The 25,396-nt window shown below is 50.0% G+C and overlaps 3 protein-coding genes across 4 annotated transcripts in view; 1 reads left to right on the top strand and 2 right to left on the bottom strand.

The window, feature by feature from the left end:
* LOC136054532 (zinc finger protein 22-like) overlaps window positions 1–25,396 on the bottom strand; it is a 198,112-nt gene that overhangs the window by 103,753 nt on the left and 68,963 nt on the right. The window lies entirely within an intron of this gene.
* LOC136054544 (zinc finger protein 707-like) overlaps window positions 13,557–25,396 on the top strand; it is a 130,411-nt gene continuing 118,571 nt past the window's right edge. Inside the window, exons 1-2 of one of the 2 annotated variants that reach the window (XM_065745834.1) lie at window positions 13,557–13,629; window positions 24,992–25,073. In XM_065745834.1, the coding sequence (XP_065601906.1) occupies window positions 25,050–25,073 (24 nt within the window). In that variant the 5' untranslated portion in view covers window positions 13,557–13,629; window positions 24,992–25,049. Of the gene's footprint in view, window positions 13,630–24,913; window positions 25,074–25,396 lie in introns of those variants that run through there. The other variant, XR_010622748.1, reaches the window with a different exon arrangement.
* On the bottom strand, window positions 14,922–18,296 carry LOC136054527 (PHD finger protein 7-like). The gene is given in 9 exon segments (XM_065745820.1): window positions 14,922–14,973; window positions 15,302–15,425; window positions 16,369–16,512; window positions 16,644–16,762; window positions 16,914–17,027; window positions 17,248–17,424; window positions 17,426–17,608; window positions 17,799–17,923; window positions 18,180–18,296. Coding segments are annotated over 9 exon segments (1,155 nt in total).

Here is a 25,396-nt window from a genome sequence, read left to right as displayed (position 1 = left end):
ACAGGACGAGAGGGAATGGCCAGAAGTTGCGCCAAGGAAGATTTAGATTAGATTTGAGGAAAATTTTTTTTCTCTGAAAGAGTGGTCAGTAGCACTCCTCTGAACCCCTGTACGCTCTGCTCCAAAATCCAAGGGGTCGGCCTCGGGTCTCCCCAAAGGCTCTTTGCCACAGACTCCAAGTGGGACCTTTCTCTCCAGCAGCAGTGTAGAGGATGTTTTTTCACATCCTGTCCCAACCGTACTGGCCCCAGGGCCACAGCACGGGCTATCTCCTGCTTAATTTGCTCAAAGGCCAGCTGCTGTTCAGGACCCCATGCAAAATTATTCTTCTTTCGAGTCACTTGATAGAGGGGGCTGACTATGAGTCTGTAGTTTGGGATGTGCATCCTCCAAAAACCTATTACACCCAGAAAAGACTGTGTCTCTTTCTTGCTAGTGGGTGGTGACATACTGGTGATTTTGTCAATCACATCTCCTGGAATGTGACGACGTCCATCTTGCCATTTTACTCCCAGGAACTGAATTTCTTGGGCAGGTCCCTTCACTTTGTTCCGTTTAATAGCAAAACCAGCACCCAGAAGAATATGGATTATTCGCTCTCCTTTTTTAAAAACTTCCTCTGCTGTATCACCCCACACAACAATGTCATCAATATACTGGAGGTGCTCAGGTGCCCCACCCTGTTCCAGTGTGGTTTGAATCAGCCCATGGCAGATGGTTGGGCTGTGTTTCCACCCCTGGGGCAAACGGTTCCGGGTGTACTGAACGCCTCTCCAGGTGAAAGCAAACTGTGGTCTGCACTCCGTGGCCAAAGGAATAGAAAAGAATGCATTGGCAATGTCAATAGTGGCATACCACTTGGCTGCTTTTGACTCCAGTTCATATTGCAGCTCCAACATATCTGGCACAGCAGCACTCAGTGGGGGTGTGACTTCATTCAGGCCACGGTAATCTACCGTCAGCCTCCATTCTCCACTGGCTTTACGCACCGGCCATATGGGGCTGTTAAAAGGTGAGTGAGTCTTGCTGATCACTCCCTGGCTCTCTAGCTGACGGATCAAGTGATGAATGGGAAGCAAGGAATCCCTGTTGGTGCGGTACTGCCGTCTGTGCACTGTTTTTGTAGCAATTGGTACCTGCTGCTCTTTCACTTTCAGTACCCCCACAACAGACGGATCTTCTGACAGGCCAGGTAAAATAGGCAGCTGCTGAACATTGTCTGCATCTATAGCAGCTATTCCAAAGGCCGCCCACTAATTTCCTTTGGGATCCTTGAAATGTCCCCTTCTGAGATAGTCAATACCGAGTATGCATGGAGACCCCTGTCCAGTTACTATGGGATGCTTCTGCCAGGTTTTACCGGTGAGGCTTATTTCTGCCTCCAACACAGACAGTTCCTGAGAACCCCCAGTCACTCCAGAAATATGAATCAATTCTGTCCCTTTATAACTCGAAGGCATCAGAGTGCACTGTGCACCAGTGTCCACCAGTGCCTTATCTCTTTGTGGCTCTAATGTGCCAGGCCATCTAATCCACACAGTCCAATACACTCTATTATCCCTTTCCCTCCCCTGGCTGAGGGCAGGGCCCCTCTGTTGGTTACCTGCAGTGACCGGAGCAATTTCGTTGGTGGCTGATCTCTGCTGTAGTTCTCTCACCCGTGCTCGCAGTGCAGGAGTGGGTTTTTTATGCCACTTCCTCATGTCCTCTCCGTTTTCTCGTAAGAAGCTCCACATGGCCACACGTGACATGATGTTACTGCTGTCATTTGCTCGAGCAGAGAGGCGGTTGCCTTTGGTGGCCGAGACTTTCATCAGTTTGATCAATTGCTTCATCAGGTTCTTTGGGTCATGCTCATCTTCATCAGGTGTTTCCAATACTGACACAGGTTCATCTCTATTTTTCAGTAATGACAGTTCCTCCAGTATAGTTTTCTTTATCTCACCTACTTCTGCTACTATAGCTGCAATGGAAGCACGTGATGGTGGAAACTGTTGTTCAAAGTTTTGGAGTGTAATAATCAATTCATAAACTGGGAGTCTTCTGTCTTGACCCTCGAATCTATGGAACATTGCTACCAGTGTACTTGCGTACCTCTCTGGTGCTGTTTTTGAGAGCTTGCGATATACATCAGGTGTACACCTTTCTCTATGAGGATCATGGTCCTGGTGTGGATTGTTAGGGACGAAACTGGGATCATACAGCATCTCTACTACGGCTGTTTCTCTCAAAAATTGGATGCCTTTCTCCACGGTGTTCCATCTTTCCACCTTAGGCTCCAGATCATCTTTGTAAGGATATCTCTCCTTTACAGCCACTAGTACTCGTTCCCAGAGGGTAGCGACTCCATTCAGACATCTGCCAATTCCTCTGTCGATAGCTGGGTCTCGGGCAATGCTTGCCAGTTGGCGGGCTTCGCTGCCATCTAGGGACACGCTGCTGGCACCGCTGTCCCAACACCGCAGCAAGCAGGTGACAATAGATTCACCCGAGCGCCGTACAAACTCCTTTCTTGAACCTTGGATTTCAGTCATCTTTAGGGGCCGACGAGTAGTGGTAACAGTGACTCCATCATCATCGCTGTCTTTTTCATGTCTCTCGCTTTTCTTAGTGGCATTTCTAGGTGGTGGTGGTGGTGCTGCTGAGGAGGGACCCTCGCCTGGATCTTCCTTTTCTTTCTCTGCTTCTTTTTCTTTCCGTTCTAGGCGCGAGGATGGCCGTGTCCATTTCTGGCCTTCCACAAGGGCAACCGACACTGATACTGGTGCTTCCTGTGATTGGTCAGGTCTAACTTCGAGGTTTTCATTTTTGCTTTGGACCTCGGTTTGGAAACCATTTCTCTCCAGAATATCAATTATAGCTCGATAAGCACAAGCCAGAACCCAAACAATACATTCCTTCTCAGATCGTCCTGAGTCACATGACTCCTTCCCTAAACACTCACTGAATTTCTCAGGATCTCACAGGTGCTCAAGATCAAAATTGCATAACACCGGGGGTCCCCACGCTTCTAATTTCTTTCCTAATTTTTTCCACCTTCCCTGCCATTCAACACTCTCTGGTTTTGAGGAACGCTCCCTCCACATGATGTAAATTACTGTTGCCAAGAGTGCATTCAGAAAAACAGATAACACAACTGCCACAACTGCCAGGCTGACATCCTGAATATAGGTAAAGACCTGAAAAGAGTAACTGGAAACCAATCCAAATGCCGCATAATCTGTCACGTTAGCCAGGGTGTCTAGGCAGGAGGTATTTAACCCCCTCAGCACACTCAAGTAGTTGTATACATACATTACTCCGGTGCTGAACATGAGGAGCTTAAAAAGACGCCAGCATGCTTTAACGTACATGAAAAACCTTAGTCCACTTAGCACCAGATTTACAATGGAGTACAAATACTTCACTGCCCACATTCTCCACCAATAATTGTCACGGTGTTACCCGTGACAGTGACCCAAGGGAAACCGAGAAGGGAGAGAGGAGAGAAAAAGAAATTGCATCAGTGGCCACGCGGCCGCCCGAGCAGAGTCGCGCTCCGGGAGGGGGAGGGGGAAACAGCGGGAAGAGATGGGTCTACAAGAAAACAATGGCACGATCTGAGAAGGAACGGTAACTTTACTAAATATAATAAAATTGAACAATTGAGAGAGAGATAAAAATTTCCAAACCAAAAGCTGTGAACTTACGTTAAGGAGAAAAAATTGCAGGAGAATCACACGTGCTGAACCTCCATGGCAGCCCAGAGGAACGCGCCCAGGCAGAGCGCCGCCTGGTATCCGGTGCGGAGCTCTGCCCCTCTGCTGCTCCCACAACATTAACTTCTCAACTGCTGCATGATGCTCTGATGTGTAATACCGGCATCAAAACCACAAAACCACAACAAATACAAAGTGATCCGCCTGTGAACAGGACTTATAATCTTCAGATAGTTCATTATATGGTGGGGCCTCTTTAGCACGTGATACCTCCTCTGCTGGCATTGTTCCAAACTTTTTACCTTCAGGCCAGTCCATGATCATTTCTAGGATTCCTGGATAACTGAGGTTCCCCATCCGAGCTCACTGTGTAATCACAGCAATCCACTTACCCCAGGTGGCATCAGTAGCATGATGGGTAGAGGGAACCTTACCCTTAAATATACAGTTGAGCACTGGCAGTCGAGGTGCCGGAAGGAGCTGCGTTTCAGTACTGATTACTTCAGAAGGAGCTCGAACCCCCTCATATGCAGCTAACCCCCTGTACTCTCAATTCCAAAATCCAAGGGGTTGGCCTCTGGTCTCTCCAGAGGCTCTTTGCCACAAACTCCTGTACAACTGTATGACAATGGAACATACATTCTCCAAAAGCCCATTACACCCAAAAAAAAACCTTGGGTCTCTGTCTAACTAGTGAGTGAAGACATGGCAGAGATCCTACCTAGAAACTGGATTTCCTGTGCAGGTCCTTTCACTTTGTTTCACTTTATAGCAAAGGCAGCTCGCAGGAGGATCTGGATTATTCTCTCTCCTTTCTCGAATACTTCCCCTGCTGTATTTCCCCACACAATGATATCATCAATGTATTTTAAGTGCTCAAGAGCACCACCCTGTTCACATTCGGTTTGGATCAACCCATGGCAAATGACTGGGCTGTGCTTCCCCCCCTGGGGAAATGGTTCTGGGTGCACTGAATGCTCCTCCAGGTGAAAGCAAATTTTGGCCTACATTCTGCGGCCAAAGGAACTGAAAAAACATTGGCAATGTCAATAGTGGCATACCACTTGGCTGCTTTTGACTCCAGTTCATAGTGGAGTTGTAGCATATCTGGCACAGCAGCACTCAGTGAGGGTGTGACTTCATTCAGGTCATGGTAATATATTGTCAGCCTCCATTCTCCACTGGCTTTAGGCACCGGCCATATGGGGCTGTTAAAAGATGAATGTGTTTTGCTGATCACTCCCTGGCTCTCTAGCTGATGCATTAGCTCATGAATGGGGAGTTTGGAATCCCTGTTTGTGTGATATTGCCATCTGTGCTTCGTTTTACTAGCAATCTGTGCCAGTTGCTCCTCCACTTGTAGCAACCCCACAACAGACGGATATTCCAACAGGCCAGGCAAAACAGACAGCTGCTTAATGTTGTCTATGTCCACAGCAGCTATTCCAAAAGCCCATCAATACCCCTTGGGATCCAAAAGATAACCTCTTCTGTGGTAGTCAGTGCCAAGTATACATGGAGCCCTTATTCCAGTCACAACAGGATGTTTCTGCCAGTCTTTACCAGTGAGGCTTATTTCATCCTCCAACATGGTCAACTCCTGTGAACCTCCAGTCATCAAAAAATACAGATTAATTTTGTCCCTTGGAGACTCAATGTCATTAGAGTGCGCTGTACACCAGTGTCTACCAGTGCCATATACTTTTGTGGTTCTGATGTGCCAGGCCATCGAATCCACACAGACCAATACATGTTATTATCTCTTTCCCCTACCTGGCTAGTGACAGGGGCTATTGTGACTAGTAGGCACCTCGCTCAATTCTGAAGGATTACACTTCAGACCAAGGAACTCTCACTCAGATTGGAGACCATCTTGTTGAGACTGAGGGCATTTGAGTTTGGATTGGAGGGTGTCTCGCTCCGTTTGTAGACTGCCTAAATTGGACTGGAGACTCTGTTTGTAGGCTCAAAGACTCTCTCAAAGACAGCTAGCGAGCGGGCACCCACTGATGGGTTGGTCCAAAAGGATAGGGAGTGTCCTGTGACACACAAACTGTTTTCATCTTTCCCTCTGAGTGGAAAAATGTAAAAATACAAAGCAACAAAAAGTCCCCAGCGGTATGCAGTTCTCCTCTTCTGAGACAGGTATGCCTAGAAGTATTGATGATCCACAGAGCTGAAGCATTATTTCTTTTACTCCCAATGCACTAAATGATGTTATCATGTGGAATGCCAATACAAAAAATCATAAAACCATGACAAGAGTTCATCCTCATCCCTTTGCCTCCCACTCTTTAGATATTTATAGACATGGATCAGATCCCCTCTGAGTCTTCTTTCCTCAAGGCTGAAGAGACCCAGGTCTCTTAGCCTCTCCTCCTCCATAAGGGAGGTGTTCCACATCCTTTATCATCTTTGTAGCCCTCCGCTGAACTCTTTTGAGGAAATCCCTGTCTTTTTTATAACCAGGAGCCCAGAACTGGACACCATATTCCAGGTTTGATGACTATACACCAGGGCAGGTTAGAGGGAGAGGATCACCTCCCTCGACCTGCTGCCAACGTTCTTCTGAATGCACCCCAGGATCCCACTGGCATTCTTGGCCACCAGGGCACACTTCTGTCTCATGGCCAGACTTTATCTACCAGAATGCCCAAGTCCCTCTCCTCAGAGCTCCTCTCCAGCAGCTCATCCCCCAACCTGTACTGCTGCATGCAATTATTCTCCCTAGGTGCAAGACTCTACACTTGCTTTTGTTAATCCTCATCTGGTTCCTTTCTGCCCAACTCTCCACCATGTCCAGGTCTCGCTGAATGGTGGCACAGCCTTCTGATGTGTCAGCCATTCCTCCCAGCTTTGTATTGTCAGCAAACATGCTGAAGGTGGACTCTATCCCCTCATCAAGGTCATTGATGAAGATGTTGAACAGAGCCAGGTCCAGTACCAACCCCAGAGAAACACCACAAAGGACAGGCCTTCAGCTGGGCTCTGCACCACCAATCACAGCCCTCTGACCTATGCCAGTCAGCCAGTTCTTCGCCCACCTCACTGTCTACTCATCTTTTTTATACTTGCCCATCTTTTCTATCACGATGCTTATGATGCCATATGGTACGAAATATCCCTTTGTCCGGTTGAGCTCAGTTGTCCTCCCAGCTCCTTCAGCCCCATGAATGGCAGGACAGCCCACAAAGCTGAAGAACTAAAATGACACTGCTCAGCAACAGCAAAAACTTCAAGCCGATACGACACTCTTTTCTCCTCAAGTCAAAACATCTCAGCTGAAACCAGGGCAATATCCACCCCTTATTCTGTATCATTTGCATCATGCTCAGGTGCCATACTTATCCATACGTTCTAGTTAAATACCGTCATCTTCTTGTTTTGTTTTTGTGTTAATAAATATAACCAGATATCATTTTTAAAGTCTATGGGCCATCCCTCCAAATGGATGAAGTTCACTTAGTCCATGACGTTGGTCTCCATCTGTCATAGCAGTCTTTCAGGGCAGGTAGAATGATGTGTGCTGTTGGACTGCTGCATGCTGAATCTAACTCGGGTTTCATGAGAATTTCTTCTTTAACCCTGGTAATTCTTACTGCAATACCATTAATAAGGCACGTAGCAATCATAGAAACCATCATATGCAGTATTATATAGCAACTAAGAGAAAATTGAAAGTAGAGACCTAGAAAAGCCACAGCAAAGGGAGATCTGATTTCCTGCCCTCTGATGGAGTGGCAGTGAATCCCTATATGTCCTTCTCTGTACTATGTAAACTTTGATTCCTTCTGAAAGATCCAGTGTGTTGTGGGATAGTGCAGCAAACCTGGAGGTGCCACATCTGGAGGTGCCACATCTGGAGGTGTCTGAGTTAATACAGGATGGCAATATTCAAACAGCTAAATGCTCATGGGTGCTCTTTGGGCATATTTCACCTACTCTGCAGTGTCCCTTTGTCCACAAGAGTTTTCTCAGGGCAATTCTCAATTGCCTATTCCTCATACTATAAATGACAGGGATCAACACAGGGCTCACAACAGTGTAAAACAGGGCAAGGTATTTGTCAGTGTCTGCAGAGTCCCTTGACTGGTGTTTTAAGTACGTGACTGAGGCAGAGCAAGAAAAGAGGGTCAGCACCATGAGGTGTGAGGAGCAGGTGGAGCATGGTTTGTGTCTGCCCGGAAGGGACTGTATCTTCAGAACTGTCCCCATAATTATAACGTAGGAAACAACAGTCATGGAAAAGGGAAGGACAGTGAATAGCAGGATGATAGTGTGCAGGGTCACGTGGTTCCAGAAAGTGTCTTCACAGGCCAGTTTCAACAGAGGGATTACATCGCAGATAAAATGATGAATGTCATGGGATGCACAGCAGGGCAAGATGAACACTTGATAGGTCTGGCCTACTTGTTCTGGTACGACAGCCATCCATGACCCTACTGCCAGTCTGATGCACAACCCCCCATTCATGACAAGGCTGTAGCGCAGGGGGTCACATAAGGCTACACAGCGGTCATTGGCCATGGCAGCCAGGAGGAGGCACTTAGTGCTTCCCAGCATAACTAGGAAATACAGCTGGGCAGCACAACCAAAGAAGGAGATCCTGACATCTCCTGTCAAGAAACCCACTAGCATTTTGGGGAGAGTAGCTGACGTGTAGCAGATCTCCAAGAAGGACAGTTTTCTCAGGAAGAAATACATGGGGCGGTGGAGGCTGGAATCCATCACTGTAATGAGCACAATCAGGCTGCTCCCAATGAGAACCGTGACATAAATGAACAGGAAGATAGTGAAGCACAAGGCTGGCAGTCCAGGGTGATCATGAAAATCCCAGAAGAAACCCAGGTCCAGTGGTGTGACTCTTCAGGATATTTCTTTGGGGTATTTTCTCTGCATAAAGAAATGCCATTAACACACTGTTAGAGAATGCCTATCCACCACCATGTAGACCTCCAGCACACTGACACGCTACAAACATCAGAGCAAACAGGACTTCAGTGTTAGGAAAGCTTGACCAAATCTGTATGCGTGTATGGAAATCTAACTTGGTGTGGCAGGTGGATTCCAGATGGTATTTGGGCCTACCTAGTTTTTCATTTACCAAACCAAAAACACAAAACAATCAAACCAAAACAAGCAATTCACTAACTGCATCCCACCAGCAGACTGATGCCAAGCCTGTCTTCAAGTAGGGAGTTAATTAGTTTTAATTATTTTTCTAATTTCATGGGGGATTGAGGTGGAGCTGCAATGATAGAAATAGGAGAAGTGAGAGCTTTTCCATTATCCTGTCACAGCTCCATGTCCAGCAACTTTGCACAATGTCTGTCCCCACAGTGAAACCACAATTATGGCCTGAATGACACTTTTTGGAGCTAAGAATGCTTTTTCATCTATGAAAATATGCAGGGCTATTTTCTTTTAAATTGCCTTTAGAACCATTTGGTTATTTTTTTACAATATATCATTGCCCAAAGTATGAAAATGTTTATGGCAATTGAGCAGAAAATCCTAACCTTTCAAGGAATACCCAGGGAGTCGCCTGTTTGCTGCAGCTGTTGGCACAGTGCAGAAGAGGAGCACAAGAGCTGATTGCAGGGACATGGTCCTTCCCCTCCTGAATGACGCCTGCTGGCCAGCACTGACTCCATGACTTTTATCAGTGTGCTGAGCACGCTGAGCCCTTCTGAAACTCATGCTTCTTTGTGTTTGTTTCTTTTGTTGCTGCTACTGTGGAATTAGTCAAGAAGGAACTGCATGATAATTACCCTGGGATCTGCTTGCAGAGGCACATTCTGCACAGCCAAAGGTGCCCAAAAGAGGAGGAAAGGCAGCAAAGACCTTACCCAGAGAGGCCACACACTTGTACATCTCCAGCATCACGTCCTGGTAGAGTGCTTGCTCTCCAGGGTCCAGCAGTGCCCTCTCCTCCCTGCTGAAATACACGGCCACCTCCACAAAGCTCACAGGCTCCTGCAAGCAAAGAGCTCCTTGCTGTGAACAGACAAGGCCCAGTGAAGCAGCTCACAGAGGAGAGAAACTCCAGTCCCAGCTGCTTCTCTGTCCCCAGCACACACATGCTGTCTGAGGGCACCTCCCTCTCCCCCTGCATTCACATCCCTCACCCTTTGGCCTCTCCTGCCTGCTTTTCCCTGCCCCTACCTGAGATGGATGTGTTGGGAGTCCATTACTGCTCTCCTGCAGGTTGGGATGATCATGGCTAGAGGCCAGAACTTGAACAAGAGCCTGGACAAGAGAAATGGCAGTTGTGAGCGAGCATAGCTGTAAATGAAAAAAAAAAGGGCGACGGCAGAGACTTCATTTGAAATACAGGCGCTGTAGATCAAGATACCATAGAAAGGGGAATTAACCCTCCTAGCAACTGTGTTCAAAAATGCAGCCACCTCTCTTTTGAATTCTGGTGGTCCAGAAGGAAGAGAGCAAGGGAGGGGAAGCCCAACCCACGCAGGATCATAGTATATCTGTGCTCCTGGAAGCACAGCTGGAAGCACCACCGAGAGGAAAAGAGAGAGGACGGGTGGATCTCGGCCCATGCACTCCAGTCACTCAGGTGCTCATTCAGTGCTGTGACCAGGCAATCCCGTTGCTGTCCACTCTTTCACAGCTTGAACCAACAACTGAGCAGGTGGGGCATAATCTCCTGCTGTTTCGGTGCCTCAAAATACAAAGCATAGTGGGTCACGTCTGCAATGCCCGCCACAATGTAGATTGTGAAGGCACTGATGGCCATTATTTGCAGTCTTTTTTTGTGATTCTGTTGGGACAGAATTTGAAGTTCCTTCAGGAGGCATATCATCTTCTTCTTAGACTTTAGACATGCCATTCCTTGTACATAAAACTTAGAACGAGTCTGGGCATAGGAGTGGATCCAGGAGCATGAAGGCTCCTTACCTCCATGGTTTGAGGAGCTGAGACAGAAATGGGCACCACTCTGATCCTTGTGACTCAATGGGAGGGATTCCTGTAGGTGTGTGTGTAACACTACCCACTCTGCAGTAAATAACCAAGTGTATCCAGACATCTGCAATCAAATTGAATAGCTGTTAAATCACTACAGCATATCTGTTTTCTATCATTGAGCATAGTCCTGATAATCTGCATATTAGTTGCTTCATATGGCATATTGTATTTTGGACCCATCTGTGACAAAATGGCAAAGTCATGAGAGGCCACACAAGGATGAAAGGAGAGAGGTGTTATTGCAAAATGCCAGGTTTGGAAGCTGCATATGAAGGAAAGAATAACAGAAATAGATGGGAACAGGGAACAGAAGCTAAAGCAGAGGAAAATCAATCTAAAGAATGGCATAAAAAAGACGGCAGCATGCCCCAAGCTAACTGCCAGACCTTCGGCAGTTTCACAGCTCATTCTCAGCTGATATCTGCTCCCAGGGGACAGGAGGAGCTGAAGGAGGGGGTGTCTGAAAAAATTCTGAGATCATTTTAGGAGACAGGATCTCAGGTAAAGAAAATGTCCTTGCACCTTTGGAGGAAAAGGATAAAAGTATTCTATTGTGACTCCAATGCTTCTCGTGAGGCAAAATCACTGAGGGCAAAAAGAGAAGAGTTCTATTATGTCCCTGGTGCAAAGATATTGGGGATTACAAGACTGTTTATCCAATAAAGCTGAAATGGAAAGTTTTAGAACAATCACTCGTGGATTTCTTTTGTTAAACCAGTATATTGGTTCTTAAAGTAATGCACTAATCCCTATTCCTAAGCAAACCAACCTATATCACCCTGGAGGAATTCAGTGTTCATCTGTTCCTTGAGGGAGCTGGCAGATTCAAGTACCTAGCACTGTGAGAAGGGACAATTGTCCAGCATAAGGTGTATTTAGATTAAAGTGTGTTTAGATTGTTGTGATTGGGTGCAGTTTGCACCAGCCCAGACAGATGTGGAACAAGAAACCAGCGAGTCATCCCCTGCCCTCCCCAACCTATTTTCACCCCTGTTCCTGGGTGGCTCTCAGAGCGCTCAGAGAGAGAAAGAGCGGAGGGAGAGATGCTGCAAAGCCCTGTTGTAAAACAGGGAGGAGGCGTGGAATAATGCACTGGAAGTGACAACGACCCTATCTGCTGAGATCTAGGAAACCCCCTATCCCAGTGTTAGCATTGAAAGCCTCCAGGGCTAGTCAGAAGACTGACACACAATTGATGGTAGACATCAGTGTTTTTCCTATTTAGCAGGAGCACCAACTGTGAGAAGTAGATTGTGTTTTTGCAGTGGAAATTTCCAGTATTTCTGTATGTAGCATGGGTAAGTTTCCAAAGAGAGTAAACTTCAGACTGGGGCATTCTGACCTATGTAAAATTGGCATGGGCACTAGGGAAAGGAAACTAGATAGGGCAGGGGAAAGCCTGGCTCAGGATGGACTGGTGAACAACTATGGAAGGTACTGTCCTCCTACCACTATAAAAAGTACAGAACATACCCGACTATGGGGTGGGATTGGTAACAGACATTGTATGGAAATATAATGTAGCCGTCGTGTCGGACAATGGTGAGCCTGAGATGCTCAGCCAGAGTGCCAGGACAGGTTTGCCTGCGTCAGACCCAGGGTATAAAATGAATGGATTTCACTGATGAGTTGCAAAATTTCTCCCTTGTCAGTAGAAGGTGTGCGCCTATTCTTGTAATAACGAATAGAATTGCTGCTATCACTGAGATCTTTGCCTAACCCCAAGTCCTTGATTTAGAGCATTTCTAACACAAAGTTATTAATTGATCGAGATTGACTGGAGGAATTAGAGGGAAAAATTCAATTTTAGAATGGGGTCTTCTGTAGCCAGGAGAGGTGTGTGTACGATCAAAGGTAGTTTGTAATGATAAAAAAGGAGGGGTTGATACTGACTGGTGGTCGTGGGATTAAAGCTAAGAGTCATTTTTTCTGGAAGTCTCCAACCTTTAAGGCGGGCATAGCAAACAGGTTCCCACTGATGTTAAGCTGAGGCATCATAATGAAGCTTTACTTAGCCCTGAGTGGGACCAAAGTGAGAACTTTTGGAAGGATCCGTTAAGCAGTGTTGCAAAGACGACTAGGGTGGGTTTTGTTTGTATGCTTGCTTGTTTTGTTATGTTCTTCTTGTCAAGGGCTGTGTCAGAAGAGGATGTGTTAACCCCACCCTGTGACACTGCCACTTTAAATGCGATAACAAACCATGCTTTCCAGAGAGCTTTAATGTGAGGAGGTCACATGTACAGCTGGGTTACCACCACAAAGCAAAAGGATGTGGCAGTGATCACGTCAAAGTTCAGAGGAACAAGCCCTGCAGAAAGATGTGTAGGGTTTGTAAATTGCAAAGCAGAATGTGAGACCCTGACCACACTTTTTCCCCACTGAAAATGTGAAGAAGAGAAAAAGGTCGTTCCCAATTATGCTGAGGGCGGTTCCTTCTGGGTGGCCTTACAGTCTGTAGATAAACACCAGCGAACATCAGTTCACCCAGTTCAACTCACCCAGTTGAAGGGAGATGCTGTCCTCGAGAGCAGGGCAGCCGGCGATTGCCTCTTGCTGAGACATGCTCATGGCTGAGAGGAGTTAAGGAAATGGAAGGACAAACAACAAATATCCCCAGCAAAGGAAGTAAAGAGACACTACAGAGAGAGATGCTTCTTTAGCGAAACAAAAAACAGCCCCCAACACTTACATCCTCCTGTCCCCCAGGAGCTGATGTGAGCTGAGAATGAGCTGTGAAACTGCCCGAGGCCTGGCAGCCGGCTCGGGGCGTGCTCGCTGTGGCACCTGAGCCTGTGCTGAAGCAGCGAGAGCCTGGCTGGAAGCTGGCATGGGCCGAGATCCTGTGGCCAGCTCCGGGCTGAGGGCACTCGGCATCCTGTGCTCTGCGTGACTCAAAGGAGCCCGGTTGCCTGCAACAGAGCTGGGAGCAGCCTGCTGTGCACCCAAGGTAGGTGACCTTAGAGGATCGTGCAGAGGAGCACACGCTGCCAGCAGCACCGGGTGGGACCCCGGTCCGGGCTCCATGTGCAGCACAGCATGGCAGCTTTGCTGGGCCAGGTGTGCTGCAAGGACACGAGGTACACTTTGCAGGCGTGTTGCAGCCCGGGTTGGACAGAGAGGGGCACAGGAAGGGCTCGGAGCTGGGACAGGGAGGAAGTGAGCACAGGAGGTCAGCGTGCTCTGCTGCCCGGTTGCATCTCTGTGATACAGCGCAGCTGGGACTGCATTTCTCCTTCTGGACCGCACGAGAGGACCTTGCTGCGCAGCTCTGCACGCGTGGATTCCTGTAAGCTTTAAACTTCCCGGTGCCTTCTTTTGTGGGACTGAGTGAAAAGCCTCTAATAAGCGGGGAATTGCTACTTCCCTCTTTGTGCCCTTTGGGGACCCAGTGGGCAACGTTTGCCTCTAGCGGCCCTTTCAGCATTTTATTTAATGCGCTTAGCGCTTGGCTGATCGCTAACTCGATTTTAGGCTTGTGTCAGCTCCTGAATTATGGGACTGGGGGGGTCTGCTGTGCGAAAGTGTCCCAAGGGTTTTGTTCCGGCTGTCCCGGCAGCTTCAGATGCCTTTAGCACACAGCAGAGGGCCCCAAGCACGTTGTAAATGGAGCACGCTTGAATTTCAGATCTTCCACCTCGTGCCGTAGGGACTTGTGGAAACAAACTCTATAACCCAGAGTTAGGTGATAAGGCAGGTAAGGTTATTCAGCACTGTGCTCACACAGCGGGTGCAAGGGGGATAGCCCCACCTGACTTTCACGCTGAAGGGAGAAGTGACTGCAAATTTAAGAGCATAAAGCATTCATAGTCGTTACATTTCGGAGAACTGGAATGGATTGTCACAATGAACTCCAAGAAGTCGCTTCCATAAGTCCTGCCTTGAATTCCTTGGGATGGGCATGTGCTGTGCCTCCAGGTGGTCATGGGTGGGGGTCCTGAAGATGAAGGCCGTAGGTCTTCGTCGCTGTGCACTTTTCTCCTTGCTGCAGTTGGAGATGCTGCTCCAGCTTCTCCTGGGTTTTGTGGTATCAGTTCTTTCCAGTGCAGCAGTCTGTCAGGGTGCTGCTCATTATCAGTGCCCTCCTTATTGTTCTTGCTCAAGGTCCGTCCCTTTCCACCCTTTTACTCAATTCTTAACTTTTAGTTTGACCCATTCCTGTCTCAGTAGCAGAAATGTAATGTATAATAGATTAGAATAAGACTATATATAGGACTATAATAGAAGATGTGACAGTTGGGGTCAGATGAAGGCCAGGAGACATTCATCGATACAGCAGATGGGACCACAGAGTCTGGAAAGGTGAAAAGGAGTAGGACGAATGAGAAGGAACAAGGAAGAGCAAAGCAATGAATCAGAAGTAGCCACTTGGCTGACGTGGCCCAATCCAAAGTTGGTTGTGCCGGGAACTGACTCTATATCCAGTGGTTGTTCAGAGTAAAGGATCTTCTCAATACGATTCTCGTGGAGTTGTCATGGAATCCATTGATTTCCACATGCAGACGTGGAGGGGAAGGGGCACTGCAGGCCCAGCGGTACCAGACAGCAGCCACAGCCCAACCGTGACCCCACTTGGCCAAGGAGCAGAGAGGCCCTGCCCACAGCAGCAAGGGAGCCCTTACCTTCCCCTTCCTCCTCTCTCCAGCGCAGGCAGACCCCCAGAAGCCCTCTGCCCGGCAGCAGGTACTGCATGTAGGGATACGTTGCTCTCAGCCCGCTCCCTCCAGCTGGTGGCCTCCTGCATCCCTGCGGACACGGTGCACGTTGACGGCAAGTACTCTCAGAGTCCTTGTTCCAGCAGTATTGGACTTTATACTCCACACAATCTTAAGGGACAAATGGGACAAGGGTGACCTTACAGCTCAGGTCCCCGTATGTTGGGAACCCCTCCTTCCTGGGCAGCCTCAGGCAGCCCCTTCCTCCTGCCCTCCGCTCACTTCACCGGCTCACAGTGAGCTTGGTCTGAGCCCCACAGCCTTTTATCTGCTCCTCAGACATCCTCTAAAGTACATTTAGATTTGCTGAGTCATTAAGGTTAGAAAAAACTAGAAAGGTCGTCAGGTTCAATGGTCCAACCAGGTCCTGGCCCATATGCTACTGGAAGCACCCCGAAGATGTCATCAACTGCTGCTTATGTGGCGTCGGGACCGGCTGTTGCTGTTCCGGGCCCGACGTGGTACCCGGGAGCGGCTTCGCTCCTGGGCTGGCTCTGTCCTCCTGGACCAACTCCCATGGCATAAACAAGGCTGGCTCTGGGACTCTGCATCACGACGACGTCGGAGAGCGGAGCAGCTCCGAGTCTGGGCCCTCCCTGTCTGCGCACACTGGGCTCCATCAGCCACTGTGGAACCCCTCGAGGGCCCCGGTGCTTCCCGTTGGCTGTTGCTGTGAGTGCAGCTCTCTGCACTTGGAGTTGGTGTTTGCCTGCTCCCACGGTGTGTTCGGGGCCAGCTTGGGGTATCTGGGACCTGGCACTGCAGCGGAGAGCGGCTTCGTGTCCGGGACCGCCCTCCCCGTCTGGGTCGGAGGTTGTAGCCATGTGCCGGGGAGGGCCTCGTGGCCTCTGACACCTCCCAGCTGTCCAAGTCCGGGGCAGAGTTATGGCAGCTCCCACGTTGTCCTCGGAGCTCATTAAAGCTATTCTCATTCTGAGGTAAACGTGGGGAGATTCTCCCATGGTCTGTCCCACGCTGTCTGGACAGGCCGCTGCTCTCAGGCACACGAGAACCATCTGGCCTCGATGTTTCCTGGCTGGAGGTGCTGGAAGTACTACTCTCCAGTGCTGGGGAGCCTTGGGATGGCCCCAGTCCCCGTTGGCTGGTAGTGCTGGAGTCTGTAAAGGAGGCAGGAAGGTGAGCAGGATTGAACCCTGCCTGGGGGTGGGATTGGCTCCAAGGTCTCCAGGGTAAAGGGACGTGAGCAAGACCGCCCTGAGCATGCAGCACATGGTTCTTTGCCTCTTACCGGTGCCCTCTCCAGCACAGACATTGCACTCCCAGGTGGAGGCACTCTCACTCAAGTCGGAGCAGTGCCGATGGGTGCCCTGTGCAGCGCAGGAGCTGCAGAGCAGCAGCTCCCAGGGCCTGGGGAAACAAACGGCTTGTGGACATGAGGACTAAGTCACCTTAGCCAGTGAGAGCCCAGCACACCTCTGCTGCTCAGTCTGTGCTCCCCAACCCCACGCTGAGGCTGCGATCCCACGCAGAGCCCTAGAGGGCTGCTGAGGTAACTCACCCCGCTCTCTCTGCCTGCTCCCTGCCTTGTGGGTAACAGCACGCGCTGGCATCGCAGCACCTGTGCCTCTCTTGAAGTGATACATATGCATCATTCTCCTCCCACGTTGGTATCCTGTCAGAGAAAGGAGGGAACGTCATGAGCACTACTGCACCAGGACGAAAACTAATCCATGGCATCCCTCCTCCTCCACCCAATCCCCAGTTCCAGCTTCCAATGATGCTGAGGCCTGGTTTAATGTCAGCAAAGGGCCAGGCCTGCAGGGGCTGTCAGAACCTGGGCAAGCACAGCTCTTGTGTCCTCACATCTTGGGAAATGGCTGAAAGACACCAACCTGACTGGTACGCGTATTCCCAGGATGATCATGAGTAGGCAAAAGATGCCCCTGTCTCCACAAATGGGACACCGGAAGCACAAAATCCCAGCACACAGGGCCTGTTCCTGCAGCAGAAACACAAGAAGCATGAGCATGAGCAGGATCTGGTGCTGCTAAGCTCCTGCCGTGCCCAACAGGCAAGGGGAGGCCTCCTACCTGGATGCAGGCCCGGTGGAACCAGGCACTTTGGCAGCATGGGCACACCATGGTGCTGTAGGAGATGCTGTCCCCCACGGGGTCCATGCACATGATGCACCTGGTGTCCTGCGGTGGCATTGCCTCCACTGGCTGCTGTGGGCAGTGCTCCCAGCAGAAAGACCTGCGGGAAGGTGAGAGGGATGGGCAAGGTGAGAAGTGCTGAAGGGAGGGCAGAGGAACACCAAGGAGCCCCAGGCTCTGGCTCTGGCTCTGTCAGGCTGCTGGGAGGTGTCATGGTGCCTTCCTCGCTTCTTTGGCTGGTGCTGACAGCAGGGGTTGGAGGCTCACAGGTGAGGCGTGGCAGCCCTTACCAGTATTGGTGAATGTACTGAGTGACACATTCACCCTGCAAGGCACAGGGGAGATGGAAGCTGCGGTCGCATCCTGTTTCTGCGCATGTGATGGAGGCCCCCAGTTTGCCACAGACAATGCAGTGCTGGAAAGAATAGAGCAGGTCCCATAAGCAACAAGCTCAGGGCCTGTGCATCTGACCCCCCACAACTGGGCAGAGCCCAGACTGCAGGCATGGCTGGGTCACGCTCTGCAGAGCTGCCCGGTGAACAGTCATCATCTGCAAGGAGGGGACTTTGTCCTGGAGCTTGTTGGAAATGCTGGGATTGCTTTCTTAGGAGCAGGTTAAGATCACCAGTCCTCTCCAGCCACAAATCTGCCTGTTCCACTCAGGTCCTCACCGTCTGCTCTGCCTGCTCAACTGTGCGTATGATGTCTTCTTGGGAAAACATGAAAGTCCTCTCATCTCGTTGTTGACAGAGGCCACTGGCAAATATCTGCACAAAGGGTAATAACATGATGTTGTAAGAGCAGGAAGAATGGAACCATTGGTTGGAGGAAGATGGTAGGAGCTGCAAGGGAACTCACCGCACAATAAGTGTGGAAGTAGCACCCATTTATCTCGTATTTTTGCCCAAGGATGTCTGAGTTCTCATCCACCTGGCCACACAGCTTGCATGCTGGAGGGAGAGAGCAACAGCAGTGAGTGAGTGCCTTGCCCCTCGGGCCATCTGCCTCTGAGGGCTGTTCGAGGGGCTGTTGTGTGCCGGCCATGTGAAGGGCAGGGCCCGAGGCTGTGGAGATGAAGGGACACTGCAGGCCCAACAGGGTCGGCAAGCAGCCATAGCCCAACCGCAGCCCCTCTGGCCAAGGAGCCCTTGCCGGCCCCTTCCTCCCCTCTCCACTGCAGGCAGACCCCCAGCAGCAATCTGCCCAATGATGGGAAGATGCATGTAGGGATACATTTCTCTGACCCTGCTCCCTCGAGCCGGCGGCTTCCTGTGACCCCTTGGACATGGTGTATGTCAACGGTGAGTACTTGCAGAGTTCCCTGTCCCAGCAGTGCTGGGCTTTCTCCTCTGCACACTCCTGTGCCAAGCCTACAGGAGAAGTGGTACAAGGTTGAGATTACAGCTCAGTCCTCAGAGCAATGGAATCCCCTCCTCCCTGGGCAGCCTCAGGCAGCCCTTTCCTCCTGTCATCAGTGCACCTCCTCAGCTCACACTGAGCTTGGCCTGAGCCCGCAGCCTTTTATCTGCTCCCAACCCTGCCTGTCACAATGGCCACTCCCTGCCACCATTTGTGACATCATCACCCCTCACAGGGGGTGAGGCACCCAAGCAGGAGGGCGGTGGAGCCAGGGCAGAGTGAGGGGCCCAGTGACGGGGGTCCTCATCACATGCACAGAAAGAGGATGTGACCACAGCTTCCATCTCCCCTGTGCCTCGTAGGGTGAATGTGTCACCCAGTACATTCACCAGTACAGGTAAGGGCTGCCAGGCCTCATCTGTGAGCCTCCAACCCCTGCTGTCAGCACCAGCCAAAGAAGCGAGGAAGGCACCATGACACCTCCCAGCAGCCTGACAGAGCCAGAGCCAGAGCCTGGGGATCCTTGGTGTTCCTCTGCCCTCCTCGCAGCACTTCTCACCTTGCCCATCCCTCCCACCTTCCTGCAGGTCCTTCTGCTGGGAGCACCGCCCGCAGCAGGCAGTGGAAGCAGTGCCAGCACAGGACACCAGGTGCATCATGTGTATGGACCCCGTGGGGGACAGCATCTCCTACGGCACCATGGTGTGCCCATTTGCTGCCAACACACCTGGTTCCACCGGGCCTGCATCCTGGTAGAAGCCCTGGGAATCCCCATCCTGGAAATACGCATAGTAGTCAGTTTGGTGTCTTTCAGCCAGTTCCAAAGATGTGAGGACACAAGAGCTGTGCCTGCCCAGGTTCTGACCGCCCTGGCAGGCCTGGCCCTTTGCTGGATTAAACCAGGCCTCAGCATCATTGGAAGCTGGAACTGGGGATTGGGTGGAGGAGGAGGGATGCCATGGATTAGTTTTAGTCCTGGTGCAGTAGTGCTCATGACGTTCCCTCCCTTCTCTGTCAGGATACCAACGTGAGATGACAATGGTGCATATGCATCACTTCAAGAGAGGCATGGGCACTGCGATGTTAGTGAGTGCTGGCATTCTCAGAGCTGGGATCAGCTCTGCTGTATCAGCGTGTGACAGACCATAGGAGAGTCTCCACATATTTACCCCAGAATGAGAATACCTTTAATGAGCCCCAAAGACAGCGTGGGACCTGCTGTAACACTGCCCTGAACTTGGCCAGCCAGGTGATGTCAGAGTCCTCGAGGCCCTTCCTGGCAGTTGGATGCAACCTCCGTTCCAGACAGGGACAGTGGGCCCAGACTGAAAGCTGCTCCCCTCTGCAATGTCAGGTTGCAGAGTCCCAGAGCCAGCCCTGAAGATGCCACAGGAGCCGTCCAGGAGGATATAGCTGGCCCAGGAGTGAAGCCGCTCCTGGGTACCACGTCAGGCCCAGAACATCAACAGTCGGCCCCAGCGATGCCACTGGGCAGCTGAGTGTTGTCAGCAGAAAAAGAACGGACTCTGCCACTTTATGGAAGTGGTAGCAGTGACAGTTTATTGGAAAAAATACAACTCTTAAAGAATACGTAGCATACTCCTGATTGGTTGCAGGTGTGAATCACATGTAACGCCTCCATAATCGATTGGTCAGTAAGAGGTTAGTGTGAGGCAATCATGCACCTAAGTTTCTTCTCTGATTTGTTGGCAGCAGGCAGTTTCTTACCCCTCCTTAAATTGTAACTTTTTGCTCATCTGCTAGTACACCTCTTTTTCTGCTTATGCATCTCCCTTTTCTTTGTCAAGGACCGTGACTGACCAGAGTCTGTATCACGGGCACCACGGCCCGTAGGCCTTAGGCCTTAGCCTATCCTCACATAATCATGTCCTCCACTAGCCAAGTACATCTCTATAGTGTGCTGCACCCACATGCCCACCCAGCTACTTCACGCCATTCTTCAGGGTTAAATAGTAATGGTGTTTGAATGCACTTTTTGTGCTCTTGTGCCCACTGGACTAAGGCTTGCAAAGATTTTGCAGGCACCTCCTGCCCTCTCTTAGAGTAGATAGTTGATAGGAGGCTGATAGCAGCATCCATTTCCATAACAGCTGCTTACCTACGGAGGCTCAAGTCGGCCGACACTCGGTTTCCAGGCTGCCAGGAACAAGTCTTTCCGGACTGCAATGAACATGCCCACCTCCACCCTCGCTGATCTGCCGGGTCCCAGTTCTTCACAGAGGTTTTGGACTTTCTGGACTGCAACAAACAAGTCCATAGCATGCAACGAACACGCCTTTGGTGCCCACAGACTGTGCAACGAACACGTCTGTTCCTGTTCGGGCGCCAATTGTGGCAGACAGCAAGCGGGTTATCACTCCACTGATGCAGTTGTTGGTGATCCTCTGTTTATTTATAATAGCAGCTTATATTGTTACCATTCTAGATTACAGCATTCACTAAAAATAGCCTGCGCAGTTCATATATCCTATTAATAATAACTGTGTGTTTTGAGCACGTGGATAACGACAGCATCTGATTTGATCACAGTATACAATCATGCACCTGTTATGTTTGTTCCAGTTGTTTCATCTAGTTGCTACTCTAGCTGAAGCATGCATCTTCTCCTTCTTTCTGGTAAATTCCTTTCTGCTGATTTACACAGTTAATGTTCTGTTCACGTCCTAATTTTCGAACAATAGCAACCTTTATATCCAAGATTGCTCACACCACTTCTCAACAATCCCATGCACTAGCCCACGGGTTAGCTCCAAGAAGGTCCCAGAAGAGACCGAAGTCAGCTCTCCTGGAGTCCAGGGTAGCAACCCTACTTTTTGGTTTGCTTCTTCCACTCAGTGTCTTGAATTCCACCATCTCGTGATCACTACATCCCAAAATCTGTCCCTAACCTTCACTTCCCTAACAAGCCCATCCTTATTAGGAAGAACAAGGTCCAGGAACACCGCACTCCTTTTTGGCTCCTCCACCACCTGTGTAAGGAAGTTATCTTCAACACATTGCAGGAACCATCTGAAGCGCGTGAGCCTGGCCATGCTTCTTTCTCAACAAATATCTGGAGAACTGTAGTCCCCCATAAGAACCAGCACCTGAGATTGTGAGGCTACTTCCAGCTGCTTGTAGAAAGCCTCATCAACTTCCTCCTCCTGATCAAGAGGCCAATAATACTCCCCTGAGGAGAGCATACAGACCTATCAAGTTAGCCTGAAAGGGTTGCATAAAGATTACAGATAACATCTCCTGAAAGGGAGAGGTATATGAAGTTATCTTGGGTAGGTTTGTACAACTCTGAACATTCTGTGACAAAGAACAGGTGCAAAGTATAAAGATCTACCACATGAATACATGAACAAAATAATGAGTTTGGTGATCAGTAAAAAACCACAATGATTGTGTAACTAACAGATGTAATTAACTTAGAACAAAGGATTTGCTTCATGTAACTAAGCATCTAACATGATATAAATATCCGTGGTAACCTAATAAACTTCGCTACATGCCAGCAGAGCAGCAGCCCGTCTGTTCATCAGGCATCCTTGTGAGCTGGTCTCCGTCACACCCCCACAACAGTGTCCCTCACACTAGCCTGCCCCATAATTCTCACCCACAAGCTTTCCACTGCTACATCATCCTCCCCAAGGAGGGCAGTGCTGCCACCAGCTCCAATTGGCTGGGCCGCAATGCGCATGTGTGGCCACTGGGATCTGGCTCAAGGCAGCATGGATCTCCCCTCCCAGTACAGTGGTGCTGATCTATAGTGCCAGCACGTGTAGGGCATGTGCGTGTAGGGTGAACTGTCTCGGAGGACAGGTGCTAGAAATAAGCCGTGCTTCTGCGTTTTGATCTTTTATTGGACATGCGTGTCAGCCGGGGGACCGCCCCTTGCAGGGCAGAGAAGCGCACTGAGCACTGCCAGCCCTCCTCTTCTTAGAGCGCTGGGGCCTGCCGGCCGAGTGCTTCCCACCCCAGCCGCGAGCGGAGGGGCCAGGACTGCGGCCCTGCTCTGAGGGGCCTGCCGCCTGGAGACCCGGCTCCTCGCTGGGCCGCTCCCGCTCTCTGGTGCTGGGTGTGGCAGGGAGCTCAGAGGCATCCTCGCCCAGGGCCCCACTGGATGTGCCCAGGTGCTCCTCCACGTTGGGACCTGCAGAGCTGCTGGAGGGTGGAAAGGTGGTGGGACCAGATGGGACTGAGGGGACATCCTCCTGCTCCTACTCCTGCTCCAGCTCCTGCTCCTGCTCCTGCTCCTACTCCTTCTTCTGCTCCTGGGCTGCGCTGGGCTCTCCAGGGCCATACTGCTCCTGGATGTTGTTGTGCTCTTGCAGGCCCAGCAGCCTCCGAGCTTTTGGGCTGCACCGGCTCTCGATGGCTGTGATGAGAGCATTGATGAGTGGTGCAGGGATGGAGCTCAGGGTGTGATGGATCAGCTCGTTCCAGTGCAGCAGTCTGTCAGGGTGCTGCTCACTATCAGTGCCCTCCTTATTGTTCTTGCTCAAGGTCCGTCCCTTTCCACCCTTTTCCTCAGTTCTAAAGATTTAGTTTGACCCATTCCTGTCTCAGTAGCAGAAATGTAATGTTGCTGAACTTCAGTCTTTTTTGTTTCAGAGAGCACAGCAGATGCACCAAGTCCATGCTCTGCAGCCTCCTGTTTCTCCAGGGGGTGGGAACAAATTTTCCTGACAATTTGTAAGTTCAGAGTGAGCTTCTGAAATATGTTTCTCACCCGGGAGCCAGACAGTGTCTCTGGCAGTTTGGCACACAGTGATTTGTTCCATTACTGCTGGAAATCTCAACTCTTTGCTGCCTGAACTGTATGCTCAGCTTCCCAGATCCGAACTGGGTTGGCACTGACATTTGTGCTGTGGTATTTGTGACAAAGACTTTGCCAGAAATCCTAAAGAGAAGTTAGAATTAATGTACGCAGACAGGCTGGCGTTATTCATTTGCAGATCACATGTTTCCTGGGACTGGTGGGGCTGATGCCTTCTGGGCACAATTTGTTCTGACTTCAGGCCTTACTATTCTTCAGGAAGTAGACAGGGGGACTGGGAAGTTGTTTTTCTTTTTGTTCTTATCCTGATAATTCAGGAGCTGAAATATTTCCCTTGACTCTTACATCCTTTCTGGAATGCTACAATCAGATGGAAGGTAACACGATCTTACTCTGGGAAAGTGCAGGGCTTATGCTTTCTTATTTATTTATTTTATTTAGCCAAGATCAATTATTCCACTTTCAGTGATTTGATTGAAAATTTAGCTTCTTTTCCCTGTTCCTGTCTATTTCTGTTCTCCTTTCCTTCATATGCAGCTTAAACCTGGCATTTTGCAGGTAACACCCCTCTCCTTTCATCCTTGTGTGGCCCCCTGTGACTTTGCCAGTTTGTCACAGATGGATCCAAATAAAATGTGATCCAAAGCGATAGAGAAGCAAGATTATACTTATTGATATACAACGCATATTCTGTAGTGCTTTAACAGTGTCTTTACAAGATTGGATTACACACACAATGACAGGAAACCCTCCCATTGACTCATGAGGCTCAGAGTGGTCCCCATTTCTGTCTCAACTCCTGAACCCAGAGAAATAAGGAGCCTTGGTGGACCTGGATCCACTTCTAGTCCCAGACTTCTTTCCGGCTTTGTGTGTAAAGAATCATTTGAGCACAGTCTAAGATATAACCTTAGAGAAGATCACAAAGCTCCAAACTAAGCTTGAGCTTCTTACAGCAGATCTGTATGTGCAAGGTGTCTGGACAAAAGGGGGAGAAGGATCTCTGCTAAGGTGTGATCTCGACTTGCTCTTTGTACTGGGGTAAGATGACTGTCTCCTTGTCATGATTTGACTTTAGTCCCATGGTAAGTCAGCCCACAGCAGCTGTCAGTTTTTTCTGCTCCCCTCTCTTGTTCCCCCCAAGTTTGAGACACCTCTGTGATGGTTACTGTCTTTCAGCCAGAGTACTATGAGTGCTGTTGCTCAATGCCTTCCTGTGCAAGTTGTGGTGGACCATCCTCCAGGCAGTGCTGTGCAGATGGTCTAGGGTGGGCAGGGTTGGGACAGGGACTGCTGCATTCAGTCACAGCTCTGCTGACATTTCCCTTGTCCTTGCAGGCACCAGTTCAACTTCTGCCTTCCACCCGTGATCATCCCAGCCTGCAAGAGAGCAGCAATGGCCCCAGAACATCCATCTCAGGTAGGTGCTGGGAAAAGCAGGCAGGAGAGGCCAAGGGTTGAGGGATGTGAATGCAGGGGGAGTGGGAGGTGCCCTCAAGCAGCATATGTGTGTGCTGGCGATAGAGAAGTGGCTGGGACTGGAGTTTCTCTCTGCTGTGAGCTGCTTCCCTGGGCCTTGTCTGTTCACAGCAAGGAGCTCTTTTGCTTGCAGGAGCCTGTGAGTTTTGAGGAGGTGGCCGTGTATTTCAGCAGGGAGGAGTGGGTGCTGTTGGACCCTGCACAGCGAGCACTCTACCGGGACGTGATGCTGGAGACGTACGAGTGTGTGGCCTCTCTGGGTGA

This window comes from Cyrtonyx montezumae, unplaced genomic scaffold (assembly GCF_038088225.1).
Source record: "Cyrtonyx montezumae isolate F1298 unplaced genomic scaffold, pur_monq_1.0 scaffold_38, whole genome shotgun sequence".
Taxonomy (NCBI): Eukaryota; Metazoa; Chordata; class Aves; order Galliformes; family Odontophoridae; genus Cyrtonyx; species Cyrtonyx montezumae.
The sequence above is the reverse complement of the archived record's forward strand: the minus strand, read 5'-3'. Positions and strand labels throughout refer to the sequence as shown.